Source organism: Monomorium pharaonis, chromosome 8 (assembly GCF_013373865.1).
Source record: "Monomorium pharaonis isolate MP-MQ-018 chromosome 8, ASM1337386v2, whole genome shotgun sequence".
In the NCBI taxonomy this organism is placed as follows: domain Eukaryota; kingdom Metazoa; phylum Arthropoda; class Insecta; order Hymenoptera; family Formicidae; genus Monomorium; species Monomorium pharaonis.
This window is the reverse complement of record NC_050474.1, coordinates 12441235-12456213: the sequence shown is the minus strand read 5'-3', so window position 1 is coordinate 12456213 and position 14979 is coordinate 12441235. Positions and strand designations below refer to the sequence as shown.

The following is a 14979-nucleotide window of genomic DNA, read 5'->3' as shown; positions in this document are numbered from 1 at the left end:
GTTTAAGGGGTTACACCAACCTAGACGGTCGAAAAACAGCCTAACTTTGATATTTTATTCCTCCTAAACGGGTAATGGGAATTAAATGAAATTTTGGGTGATTATTGACTTATGTTTCGACAATATAAAAAAAATTTTTTTATTAAACAATAGCGACGGAAAGCAGAAATATGGCCGCCGACACACATTGAGGTTTGGAAAAACGCATTTTGCGGTGACCACTGTCCCGTCTAAACGATCCATCTGAAACAAAAAAACAAAATGGTGTTTTTAAGTTAACAGTAGTGGTTTGTCGGTGACGATCGCCGATTGTCGATTTTATCGCTTGTTACAAAATGGCGATGAGTTGAAGTTAAAATTAAAAAAAAAAAAACGAAAAATTTTTGTCCTTTTCATTTTTTTATTTTTTAATGAAGACCGATTAAAAAAAAAATAGATCGTCACCGACAAAAGAATGTTTCTGAGAGTATTGTGTAAAAATTTGAAAACGATCCATCCATTAGTTTTTGAGATCTGGTGGTCACCGACTTTGAAAACCATGTTTTGAGAAAAACGCGTTTAAAGTTTCAAGTTTAGTCCTACTATTGTTAATAGCCGAATTTTGCACTTTACCTCTAGTCGACAATTCTGGGGCCATATGAGATTCCTTCCACTTCAATAACAGCAGTGCTTTGTGAAGACTTTTCTTGACAGCGAGCAATCTTTTCTTCGCGCGTCGCCTTCTGCGCTCGTACTTCGGCCACATTGATGCGCGCTCGGTCTTGATTTTCGCAATATGCAGCACAATTCTTTTATTATCATTAATAAATATGCGGCAGCATCTTCATTAAATGTGTATGCAGCAATATTGACAGCAATTTGCACAACGTGTGCACCGCTGTGCTGCACTTTTGGCGCTATGCGCCAAATCAGATTGTTCAAACTTTCGTTAACGTTTTGCGTAAATCCACCGACGCATTTCTCCAGTAAATTATCACTAGAAAGTTGTTTTCAAATATTGGACGAATGGCTTTAATCACATCATCGTCCAGTGGCGATTTATGTTGATATTGCTCCAATTCGAGCACTCGAACGCTCGATCCCGTTTTACTCAACTCTCTGTAATTCCGGCATTTTTTCAGATATCAACATAAAACTTTCAGGATATATTCTCGAAACTTGAAGCTTCAAGAAAATGTAATAAAAAAAAAATCGAATTTTTTTTTCCGCTAGGTTGGTGTAACCCCTTAACACGTCTCCGATAACAATACTCAACGGTTTTCTTTTCCTTCGTGGATCAATATCCAGAACCACTCATGTATTTAGTCTAATTTAACGAGATATTCAATTTCACAAATAATTTAATTATGTTAAATTAGATCTAAACGTCATGTAACAATCAAATTACTCATATGGTTTTTATGTAATTTTAGATACACTTGATAATGGCCAGAAATCATTTGGCCGAAACATTGTGTTATTAATTGTATAAATAAATATTGTCAGATTGATACGAAAAAAGGTTAATTTCAGAAATTATTTATATTAAGGAGCAAGTTAATGGCATCACTTTGCAGAAGGACACGGAGTGTCTTGACAATTCTTATTATTGTTTATTTGACATTTTGTCGAAAATGACTAACGGAAAATAAGTTTCGCTCATTCTGTCTTTGACGACCGAACGTTACACTTGTCTCTAGCGCTTTGTCGAATACTCTGTGTGTTGTTGCTCGTTTTAATATTGTGTTTTAAGATCTGGGATTAACATATATAAGTTTACAGTTTTCTACAATACGCATATCAGTTTATGTTATTCATAACACGTTGTCCATCGTTTTTGATCTAATAGATTTATTTTAATATGAAAACCGACTTACGAAAAAATTTCATTATTTTTCATTTTATTATTCATTTAATTGTATTATTTATTGGGTCACGTTTTTATTTATTATGACACATTTTGATACGCAATCCGCTGTTTTATGGTTGTTCAATAGTCATCATTTTTAATCGTTTAATTATATTTTCGTATCCATTATTTCATTCATGTTTTAAGTTCATACATATCGGTAATTTATTATGACTGAAGAGGACTAACAAGGGAACGGACAGAACTGTCCCTCACCGATTTTAATGAGCTTCGGATATGTTATAGAACATAAGAAAATATTACAACTATATTTTTTTTATCTGCGTATCTCGACGTTTAGGAGTTGAAACCACCCCTCGAAAATAACGCATTTTTTCGTTTTTTGCGAATATCTTTGAAAATATAAGGTTTATGAAAAAATGTTTTATACGAAAGTTTTATGGTATTTTATACTCTTTACAATAGTATATTTATATTTTTTTAAATTTTCAAATTTTTTAATTTATCCCACCCTTCACCCCTTTTTTTCAACATTTTAAAAATTTTGTAAGGACAAAAATTAAAGAGCATTAAAAGCCGAATCCACCCATATATAATAACATATGGGTTCCACCATTCTCAATTATTAGCAAAACGAAATAGTAATCTCGCACTATAAGTGCCGCGCTAGAAGTAGTGTTGCGTTATTTCTTTAGTCGCGTTACACTCAATAACTGCCTCTTCTGCGTATATTTTTATATTAAAACATAAAAATGGATTAATCTTAATTATATAATACGCAACGTATTACATGATATAAAGCATGAATGCATATATATAACAAAAGTAGCATATATATACTTATGTGTCTACGTACATTTTCATTCTTACAAATGCGAATATAAATTAATATGAAGCAAAATATTTTTTAACATTTAAAACTGCAAATACAACATAACGAAATATATAATATCAAGAGAAAAATATAAAACATAAACTGCAATAACTATTTGCATAATTATATTATTTACACTATATGCACGTAGCACGCTCTGATAATAAAGATAATATAAGTATATAAGTATATAATTTAATTTAATTTGAAGTTTGAAAATACATTTATACGGATGTATATATACATTTTGCATACGACACGGACAAATAACTTTAATATCAGTGTTGATAGAGGGACCGGTTGTTTTCGCGCAAGCGCATCACGTGAGGCTTTAATAAAATATCCATTAGTAATAGGAAGGAGATCTTTGATCGTTCATCTTGCACACGACGTATAAATATAGTAACAATGATAGACGGATCGGTTGTTCTCGCGCAGGCGAGAGGCTTCAATAAAGTATCTATTAGTAATAGGAAGGATAGTTTCAACCCCTAAACGTCGAGATACGCAGATAAAAAAAAATATGGGTGTAATATTTTCTTATGTTCTACAACATATCCGAAGCTCATTAAAATCGGTGAGGAACAGTTCTGTCCGTTCCCTTGTAAGTATAGTCAAAACATTTCGAAATTTAACAATTTTTAACACAGTGTTATTAGTCGCGTTTATAATTACATAAAGTTTATCTAATAAATTATAATGTATTAAGAAAATTTGTTTTGGCTCGATACATTGACCTGTTTATCATATTATTTTTGCTTAGCATTAACGAGCCCTTTATATTTGTTTGCATTTATAGATTATATATCACTTAGATTGAATTTGATATAATCAAAAGTATTATGTTGGATTTTATAATTTTTTTTACATATTACTAGTAAAATAAAAAAGAAATTAATATTAAAAATTTGTATTAAAAACTATTATTAAAAAATTTATTTAAAATTTTATTCGGGTTAATTAATAATTGTGAATATTGATTGACAATTACTATTGTAATATTACTATTAGTAATATTTAACTGATCCACAATTCTATATCACACAACATCTCATCTATCTCATTGTTGTACCTTGCGGGTTCGTTGCTGCCTTAGGAATAGGAACTCACGAAAGGAGGCTTTCGTTGGCAGAATCCTCGAGTCACCAACACACTTGTTATTAGTAATTAACAAAAGGAGTGTTTATTCTCTGTAGTTACAAGGCAGTTCTTTACACTTGCGATCGGCGAAGGTGCCTTGTCGTTTTACTCAGAGTTACTTGATAAGATACGGCGCGTGGCTCTGAGATAGCGCGCTGTATATTCGCTCGCTCGAGATGCGTTGTGACTAATTCCCGAACTCTGAGTTTGTATGCTATCTCGCGGGCCGTATGTATCGGCTTGATTGACTATCACTGATTCCGCGGCTCGCTGTCCGGCAGCGGCTTAAGTAGTGCCGTGGATTTGGTATAATAGTGGGGCAATGGGCCCTCCGCATGACCATATATGGTCACAACCGCGCGCATCCGGCGCGCGGGAAATATTCGCAAGCTTAGCAACAATTGCCAAAACGCAAATATGCATTTCCGGTGACATAATCGTTGCTAAGCTGAACTTCGCTAAATTCCATGCGATGCCCGGTGCGTTGACCGGTGCGATGGTCGGCCGGCAACGCACGAGGCATGTTACTTGACACCTCGCGATAAGGAGCCTTCCTCGGCGAGCTATTCTAACATTTTTCTTAATTCAGATTTAATATTATTATATTATTCAATATTATACTATATTTTTTAATTCAGATTTAATATTATTATATTATCCAATATTATACTATAATATTTAATTTTACTATTGGTTGTGAGTGCCTCGCTCACAACATCATCGATACCAATGTAAAATCTGAGTTACATTGCTCTCTGATTAATTAATTTTACATTGATGATGATGAAATAAATGAAGTATGACATAGAGTTGTGCATATGGTTAAATATTAAAAGGTTTAAGGATAAGAATCATCTTTTGTCACCAAGATATGGGCAATTATTATCAATATACATTACTAATAAAGCAAAGAGTAAAAATTAGTATAATTATTAGGTGTACAACTTTGCTTCCACCGTTCTTTTTCGAAATTCGAGGTTTTATTATGAAAAACTGGGTATACATTTACTAACCAATGTACATTGCAAACAATATAAAGTTCACATGTGTTTGCAGATTTCTAATACAATGTACATGGGTTAGTGACTTGAACGGAGTGGGTGCGAGAGGCGGGACCGAAGGCCCCCTTTTGCACCCCCCCCCCGTGTGTGTGTGTGTGTGTGTGTGCGTGTATGCAAAGCATTCTCTGCACCACATAGGTTTGCGACTTTCCAAGCAAAACAAAATGCTCGTTAAAATACTTATGTAGATATTTAATATTTACGCATTTTTTGCTTGTACTAGACTGAGCATGCGCTTGTGGCCAAGAAGCATGAGCATATGACCGCTGCGCATGCTCAAGTAAAATATACGTGACCATTTCGAACGTGGCCATTTCAAACGTGGCCGTTTCGAACGTGGCCATTATAAACGTGGTTGTTTCGAACGTGGCCATTTCGAACGTGACCATTTCGGACGTGGCCGTTTCGAACGTGGGCAAATTAAACTCCGCGCAACATTTTCCGTGGCTATTTCAAACGTGGCCGTTTCAAACGTAAGCAAATTGAACTCCGTACAATATATTTCGTGGCCATTCCGATCGTCGCCATTCCGAACGTGGCCGTTTTGAATGTGGCCGTTTCGAACGTGGCCGTTTCGAACATGGCCATTCCAAACGTGGCCATTTCGGACTTGGCCGTTTCGAACGTTAGCAAATTGAATTCCGTGCAATTTTTCCCGTAGCCATTTCGAATGTAGCCGTTTCGAACGTGGCCATTTCGAACGTGGTCAAATTTAGGCGCGACCATTTCAGACATGGCCATTTCGGACGCTCCCCTCTCAAATCCCTCGGCAGCTTGTTCTCCTTCGCTGTTCCGACGCGTTCTTAGCGTCTTTCGGCGGGACGAGGCGTCAAAATTATACCAAATTCGACTTCTTGCGGTCGCCAACTTCTGCCGCACTCTCAATATAACGCTTGAAACAATCAGGTTAATCAAAAAACAGCAGGCAAGACGGCACAAACGAAACCCGCCACGCTTTTGCGCCTGCTCCCAAGCGGGAGGAAGCAGGATCCGCGTGGTGAAATCGTGATCGGGCCTTTGCAACCCTTGTAACGAATGACAGCCCGCAGCTGTCGCGTCACATTACATAAAATTATAAGAAAATGGTCATTTTTTTGCCTAAACCATTGTAAGGTAATTTTATTTCGTTTTTGTATTTGTTTTAGAGTTAATATTTAAATATATTCAAAATTTGTGTTGTTGATAATTTGTTATTTAATCATTTCAGCTTTACCTAAAAAAAGTGTTTTGAAACTGACATGCAGAGCGTAATTTGCATGAACTACAATTGTACAATCGACCGAAAAATACCAGTGCTTTCATTATTTTACTTATTCATATTATTGTTAACAATACTAGAACACAACGTTGCACGCGCCGCTTAGCATTCTTATATTGAACATTGCACTTATTCTTCTTCTGTCATATTATTCTCACACACTTTATCATATTTAATGCCTTTCTCTATCTCACGCTCCCTCACTCTCCCTCTCCCTCACTCTCCCTCTCCCTCTCTCTAAATTATTAATTATATTATTAATTGTTGTATCCCTGGTCTCGGGATACAGTGCGGGACCGCTGCCGATGACTCCTCGGGATCAGGTTTCCAAAAGATAACGCCGAGAGTTAATAACAAGAGATATATTTTTGTTCTTCCTGTACAATTTTCGTTAGCGAACCCGAAAGATGCGTTACTACGTCTAGTTTGTAGTTTCGACGAGCGACATATACTCGTCGCTATTATTATTGATTATGAGCCCACTCGTTCTCTTTCCACGGTCTTTATATACTCAGCCTTTCGGCTTGTTACCAAGGGATGTCACTCGCGGTCACGGGCCTTTGGCCCGTGCACTAGCTTAGCCAGCAATTGCTAGCTAGGCGCATTCCACCGGAAATCAGGAGATTTCGGGTGGCAAAATGAGTAACCGGATATGTAGCTCGGTGTGATGTCCGGTGTGAAGGCCGGTGCGATGCCCGGTAGCAAGGCCGGACGGTGTCGTCGCGCGAGGTGTCACTCGACACCCTTATCGTTATTACAAGTAAAGTTTGTGTGAGTGTCGCGCACTCACAACATAATTATGTTCGTTATTCAGCTCGGGCTCGCCCTCGCGAGCCTTGGAGTCCTTTCGCGAGGAATGTAAAGTGGACTGTATGAAAGTTACACAATAGAGACACAAAAAGCACTTTATTGCGTTAATCAAAGCGTACCAAATGTAAGCGAGCAAGCGCACATGCAAACACACATGCTAGCGCACTGAACAATTAAGCTACTGACGCGAAAACAGAAATTAGGCGATCGAAGTAACTGCCGGATTGCCGTACAATTATTCGCAATAGAATCGACTTCTTCGTAGCAAGCGCGTACGTGAAGAGATGTGCTCGCGTTCCCTGCTTCTCGCTCTAGCCGAAAATTCTCTCCCCTTCCCCATGGTTCGCAGCCCGTTAAGTTGTTGTAAAAGGCAACGCAGCCGGAGGAGAGGAGAGCGGAATCACAGATGTATAAACGCGAACAAATTATATTAATTATATTATTTCCATATTGTTCAATATTACTCTTACACACTTTACTTTCTTATTTAATCCTCTTCTTTATCTCTCACGCTCTCTTACTCTCCCCCCTCGCCCTTTCTCTCTCTCTCTCTCTCTCTCTCTCTCTCTCTCTCTCTCTCTCTCTCTCTTTCTAAACACAAATTATTAATTATATTATATTTTCATGTTTCTTAATATCACTCTTACACACTTCACCTCCATACTTAATCCCCTTTAAATAAATTGAAAATTATAATATATTATATGTAATGTTACCTGTTAATTTTCAATAAAATTTCAAAACTTTTGCTTTCTGGCTTTCTCGTTTAATCTCTCTCAATCATAATTTCTTTTTATCTAATCTCTTTCCTTTTCTAACCTCTTTCAATAAAACTCACTATCTCTCTCTGACCATTTCAACAACTTCTAACAACAAGCATCCAACAACTTTAAAATTAAATTTTTTAAATCTTATGCCTTAATAATACAACATTAAAATTAAATTTTTAAATAAATTAAAATTTATAATATATTATATGTAATGTTACCTGATAATTTTCAATTAAATTTCAACACTTTCATTTTTTGGATTTCTTTTTTAAACTCTCTAAATCTCAATTCTCTCTCTCTAATCTCATTCCTTTTTTTCTATTAAAATACACAAAATGTCAAAATAATTAAAACGCAAATGATATTTAATGAGAATAATAATTAATAAAAAATGATAATTATTGAGAATGATAATTAATAAGAAATGAGAATTAGGAGTTTAAAATTCCTTTTTTCAAAATATTTAAAACGCAACTGTTATCTTCCCGAAATTCGCACTTTTTCTCTTTTTCTCTCTTAATAAGATCTCCTTCAAATTTACTTAATCTCTCTCTCTCTCTCTCTCTCTCTCTCTCTCTCTCTCTCTCTTTCTTTTTCCTTCTACCTATCACTTAATTTTTGCAATTTTTTTAAACTTTTTATTTTTTGTAAATATCTATATATACACTGGCGCAAAAGAAAACGAGACAAAAATTTTGACCGATTTTTAGGCAATCTTCAAAGTGATGCAACTTTACGAAAAATCATCTAAATTACATGTACTTTTTTTTTTAATAAAGGGCAAAGACTCTACTTTCCCTAGGCGAAAGTTTGATTTGTTAAGTACGAATCTTTTGTATCGCATGAAAACCAAACATGTATTTTTTAATTGAAAAAAGTAAAAGTTTATTATCATTTTTCACAAGTTTCTCGTTAAAATCTGGCTAATATTAATCTAGATTCTTAAAGTTTATTCTTTTCTAAGCAATAAAAAAAAATACATGTCAATACGATAAAGTATGAGAGAGAGAGGGGGGGGAGAGGGAAAGGGATGGGGAGAGGGAGAGGGAGAAGGAGCGAAAGGGGGGGAGAGAGAGGGGAGAGACGGAGAAGTAAAAAAGCTTAATTCTTTATAACATTAAGTAAATATTTTATTTAAAAAAACAATAATATTTATATATATATATACACATTCAAAACAACTATATGTCCTTGCATAGACGTATTCTTAGTAATATTCTGAGTCAACTTTTTCTTTCGCAAAAAATTATCCAGAGCTTAGATTTCTAGATATAATAAGAAATAGTTTACGTATCCTGAATCGGATACAAGAGGTGAGCAGGGGTGGCACAACTCACCGCTGCTCGCAGACACCACGAGCACCGCGAGGCATCTGCTGCGCTCAATAATCAATAATCATCTCAATTATCTTTACGATGTTATTTAGTATTTTGAATTACCCGAATATTATGTAATAAAGGAAGAAATGAATAAGTGGACAAGGAGAGAGAGAGTGAGTGAGGGGGGGGGGGGAGATAGAGAGAGAGAGAGAGGAGGAGAGAAGAGAGAGAGAGAGGAGAGAGAGAGAGAGGAGAGAGAGAAGGAGAGGGGGGGGGGGGAGACGGAGAAGTAAGAAAGCTTAATTCTTTATAACATTAAGTAAATATTTTATTTAAAAAAACAATAATATTTATATATATATATACACATTCAAAACAACTATATGTCCTTGCATAGACGTATTCTTAGTAATATTCTGAGCCAACTTTTTCTTTCGCAAAAAATTATCCAGAGCTTAGATTTCTAGATATAATAAGAAATAGTTTACGTATCCTGAATCGGATACAAGAGGTAAGCAGGGGTGGTACAACTCACCGCTGCTCGCAGACACCACGAGCACCGCGAGGCATCTGCTGCGCTCAATAATCGATAATCATCTCAATTATCTTTAACACAGATCTTTGATACAGATTTAAAATTAATTTTCTATCATCTAAATAATTACGTAGAATATTCAAATTGATTGCTAGAATGTCAAATTTTTTGCTCTCCGGGTCTCCGTGTATGCATTGTTTATGTGTAACATTATGCTTCGCTTAATTAAAAACAATCTAACAAGAAAAATCATGCACATGTTAGATGTGATACTGATGTACTGATCAAACACACGTTAGACTTGACACTGATGTGAAAATAACGCGTAACACCATTAATAAAGATACCAAACTTTTATTAATACGTGATTTTATATATGATACATACCGTGACATGACGAATATAAAACTTGAATGTGAAATATGTGACGTAGACAGAATGAACTGTGTGAATGCAACGTGACTACTCTAATATTGCGCAACTGTTAGATGAAAACTAATACATATAGGGATGCAAATAATATAAATGTATAGTATTATAACATAGATAATATATAACATACATAATATACACATAGATGATATAAATAGAACGTAGTATAAGATAGTATAATTATTTTATAAATGCTATATACATAAAAATCAATTTTGTTGAAAATTTATTTTAATTAAAAAAAAATTTTTTTTTTCGAAAAATAAACAGCGTAGTTAAATGGAGGTATTTATGCTGTAAAACTTTTGTATAAAGCATTTTTTTATATTTTGTTTAGTTTATGAGATATAGCGAGAAAAGGTAAAAATATCTCAATCTTTAAAGGGTAATTTCACTCCTTTAAACCGTTTATAAGCCCAATCGAAAAATTTTCTAATTTTAATGAAACTTGGCATAAATGTAGAGGAAGTAGATATATTAATTTAGAAATGTTTTATTTTGGTTCAAAAACGGTTTGAAGGGGTGAAACCACACTTCAAAGTTGAGACATTTTTGCATTTTCTCGATATATCTCGTAAACTAAACAAAATATAAAAAAATGTTTCATACAAAAGTTTTACGGCATAAATACCTCTATTTAACTATGCTATTTATTTTTTTCAAAAAAATTTTTTTGAAAAAATAAATAGCATAGTTAAATAGAGGTATTTATACTGTAAAACTTTTGTATGAAACATTTTTTAATACTTTGTTTAGTTTACGAGATATATCAAGAAAAGACAAAAACTCAACATTTTTGAAGGGTGGTTTCAACCCTTTAAACCGTTTATAAGTACCAACTTTTAATTTCTAAATTCATGTATTTACTTCTTCTACATTTATGCCAAGTTTCATTAAAATCAGAATTCTCGGGTTTGCGAGGTTCCCTTGTAAGTCATTTTAAAAATTCGAAATTTTTACAAAACAAGCTTTATGTTGTAAAAAAAGGAAAAAAAGCAAAAAACATTTCAAAGAAAAAAAATTTAAAAATTATTTTCAAAAATTATATACATACACTATGATCAAAAAGTTCCGGGAATTGGTAAACAAAAGAGATTTTTTGTTAATTTTCGGGTACATTTATTTTATCGCCTTCAAAGTAGCATTGATCTGAAGCGGTGCACATATGCCAACGTTTAACCCATTCATTCATACACTTTCCATAGTTTGATGAAGGAATGGCTTTCAATTCCCTCGTCGCATATTCTTTTATTTCATCTATACTCAAAAATCTTTTTCCACGAAGCGGTAATTTAAGTTTTGAGAACAGGAAAAAGTCGCAGGGTGCCATATGCGGAGAATACGGTGCTTGTTGGATGGTATTTACCGCGTGTTTGGTCAAATAGTCGGTCACGATGCGTGCTTTGTGAGAGGAAGCGTTATCATGGTGCAAAATCCAAGAATTGTTTTTCTATAATTCTGGACGTTTTCTACGCACAGCATCTCTCAAACGCCTCATTACGCCCAGATAATACTCCTTATTGATTGTTCGACCCGTTGGCAGGTACTCATAATGAACAACGCCTCCATAATCAAAGAAAACTGTGAGCATAACCTTGATTTTTGATCGACTTTGACGCGCTTTCTTCGGTTTTGGTTCATTTTCATAACGCCACTCGGATGATTGTTGGCTAGTTTCAACATCATATTCGTAAACCCATGTTTTGTCGCCAGTAATTATGCGTTTCATCATGGTAGGATCGTCTGTTACCTCAGAAATCATCTCCTGGGCCACTGTCTTTTGGAACTGTTTTTGAACGAAATTCAGGTCTTTTGGCACAAGTCGTGCTGCAACGCGTTTCATGCCCAAAATATCCACCATAATGTGCTGTGCCGATCCATACGCGATGTTGAGTTCACCAGCTCTCTCTCTGAGGCTTGCATGACGATTTTCGAGCACGATTTCCTTAACTTTTTCAACGTTATCATCGGTTGTCGATGTCGAAGGGCGTCCACTACGAGGTGCATCTTCAACTTTTTTGAGACCTTTTTTGAATGCCGAATACCACTCGTATGCTCGTGTTTTCGAGAGAGCAGAGTTTCCGTAGGCTTTTTGTAGCATTTTCAATGCATCGGCACAAGAAATATCGTTGGAAACATAAAACTTCAAACAAATTCTTTGTCCAATATTTTTTTCCATTTTGAAATGCGACAAAGTGCAAAAACTGGACTGATGTAAACAGACACCAAACAACTACTAATGATACAAATGGCGCTCACGTTTAACAAGTGTCAGGGAAAGGTTTACAAATCCGAGAAAAAAAATGTATTCGAATCGGTAAAGCGCGCGTAATTTAAAATACAAATTCTCGGAATTTTTTGATCATAGTGTATATATATTATTGTTTATAGAAATAAAATACTTACCCATACAGCACAAAGCTCCGATTAAGCTCCCAGAGAGTTCATTTTGCTGAGCTCCCGAGGAGCTTACAAAATTCGACAAAACAAGCTCCCAGGGAGTTCGTTTTGCTGAGTTTCCGAGAACCTTACAAAATTCGACAAAACAAGCTCCCAGGGGGTTCGTTTTATTGAGTTTCCGAGAAGCTTACAAAATTCGACAAAACAAGTTCCCAGGGAGTTCGTTTTATTGAGTTTCCGAGAAGCTTACAAAATTCGACAAAACAAGCTCCCAGGGAGTTCATTTTGCTGAGCTCTTGGGGAGCTTACAAAATTCGACAAAACAAGCTCCCAAAAAGTTCGTTTTGCCGAGTTTCCGAGAACCTTACAAAATTCGACAAAACAAGCTCCCAGAGAGTTCATTTTGCTGAGCTCCCGGGGAGCTCACACAATTCGACAAAACCAGCTCCCAGGGAGTTCATTTTGCTGAGCTCCCGGGAAGCTTACAAAATTCGACAAAACAAGCTCCCAGGGAGTTCATTTTACTGAGCTCCCGAGGAGCTTACAAAATTCGACAAAACAAGCTCCCAGGGAATTCATTTTGCTGAACTCCCGAGAAGTTTACAAAATTCGACAAAACAAGCTCCCAGGGAGTTCGTTTTGCTGAGTTTTCAAGAAATTTACAAAATTCGACAAAACAAACTCCCAGAGATTGAACATATCGGTTAAATTAATGTACTGCATGTATAGTCATATAGCCGCGAGTAGTTCGCAAGATCGCCACTAGGCGAAGACACGGCGCTCCTCTTTCTCGTGAGAAAATTTACTCCAAAAAGCTTATAAAAGAAAACTATCACTCACGGCTTACCTAGCAGTTAGTACTTCACTAGCAGCAAAGTGTAGTATATATTGTTTTTGTTACACGAAGAGAGTTCGTGGGCCTTTGCAACTCAGAGAGAGCTTCCAAAAATTGAGAAAATATAAAAATAAAATTTTTTCCGGCAGCTCCTACGTCCGCTTTTGAGAGCTCCCTGAGAGCTTTATTTAAACTCGCAGGGAGTTCAGAAATAATGTTTTAAGAACTCCCTGCGAGCTTTAAAATAATTCCCGTAAAGCTTCTATATAAGCTCCCTGATAGCTTCATCTAAGCTCTCAGGGAGCTCCTAAAAGCGGGCACAAGAGCTCCCGGGAAGCTTATATAGAATTTTCCCGAGAATTATTTTGAAGCTCGCAGGGAGCTCTTAAAACATAATTTCTGAACTCCTTGCGAGCTTAGATGAAGCTCTCAGGAAGCCTGTATAAAAGCTTCCCGGGAATTACTTTGAAGCTCGCAGGAAGCTCTTAAAACATGATTTATAAACTCTCTGCGAGCTCAAATGAAGCTCTCAAGGAGCTCTCAAAAGCGGACATAGCAGCTCCCAGGGAGCTCCGTGCGAATTTTTTGGAAGCTTAAATGAAGCTTATGAAAATATTTGTGAGCTCCTTGGGAGCTCCCCGGGAGCTCCCCGTACTGTGTGGGTACTTAATGTTATAAAGAATTAAGCTTTCTTACTTCTCTGTCTCCCCCCCCTCTCTCTCTCTCTCTCTCTTTCTCTTTCTCTCTCTCTTATACTTTTTATTCGTCTCTATTTTTTTTTCCCTGATTTTCTGTAAGTATTTCAATGTTTTAAAATCAACTATCAAAACTGACAGTTTGACAGCTGAAAATGTCACGAAAGTTTGACAGCTGGAAATGACACGAAGTGAAGAAAAGTCACTACGCACTTAACAACGAGATAGCGAGACAGTCAATCAGCATCTCGGAAAAGCGACAACAATGTCAATAACATGCCCTTTTTAGAGAGGGAATTTTTTATTGTTATTATTTAAAATAATTTAATTTTAACGAATAAGTACAAAATTTAATAACACATGAGCAATTATACACATAATTATTAACAGTTTATAAATGTTTATACACTTTTAATTTCAATGTTTTATGTAAATATAAAAATGAGAAAAATACTGGTATAAAGGAATATTGGTATAAAATACGGAGTACAGAATTCGTACTTGTAATTTCTACGTGGAAACAAATGCGGTGTGTGTGTGCGAAATCCCCATGCGCAAAACAGTTGTGGTTTACGAGATCTGCATGCAGAAAGCAAATAGGAAATTTACACCTATGAATTTCGTATGCGAAAAACAGAAGCAGCATATAAAATCCGTATTAAAAATGCAGCATACGGAATTTGTACACGGAATTCGAAATGCAGTGGATACAAGTTACGTTTTTTTTGATAACAAAAGTATCAAACTTTTTGATCTAATCTAATCAATCGATCTAAATCATATGATGATTGATAAAGTCAGAAATTGATATATAGCATTAACAAAACCGTATATAAGCGAACGCCTCTAGCGTCAGAGATGTGAAAAAGAATTTTTTAGAGCGATGACGTATCTTACGTGAAATTCTGATATTTTGAATTTTGCATTGTAATATTTCTGCTCTTAGGGCATGTAAAAAAATAACACTTTTCTTATATAAATCAAATCCAAGCTTTCGATTG

The 14979-nt window shown here is 35.5% G+C and overlaps 2 protein-coding genes across 14 annotated transcripts in view; one reads left to right on the top strand and one right to left on the bottom strand.

Moving 5' to 3' along the window:
- The window catches only part of LOC105831069 (cubilin), a 644426-nt gene that overhangs the window by 393709 nt on the left and 235738 nt on the right, over window positions 1–14979 (top strand). The gene's annotated exons all lie outside the window — the stretch shown is intronic.
- LOC105840551 (protein GVQW3-like) lies at window positions 11015–12416 on the bottom strand. Its single transcript, XM_028191932.2, has one exon. It carries the CDS (start codon window positions 12225–12227, stop codon window positions 11499–11501), a length of 729 nt encoding a protein of 242 aa, XP_028047733.1. The 5' UTR covers window positions 12228–12416; the 3' UTR covers window positions 11015–11498.

What these genes read in the sequence shown, in the direction of transcription:
- LOC105840551 (XM_028191932.2), bottom strand. Translation starts at nt 12,227, where the DNA reads ATGGAAAAAAATATTGGACAAAGAATTTGTTTGAAGTTTTATGTTTCC.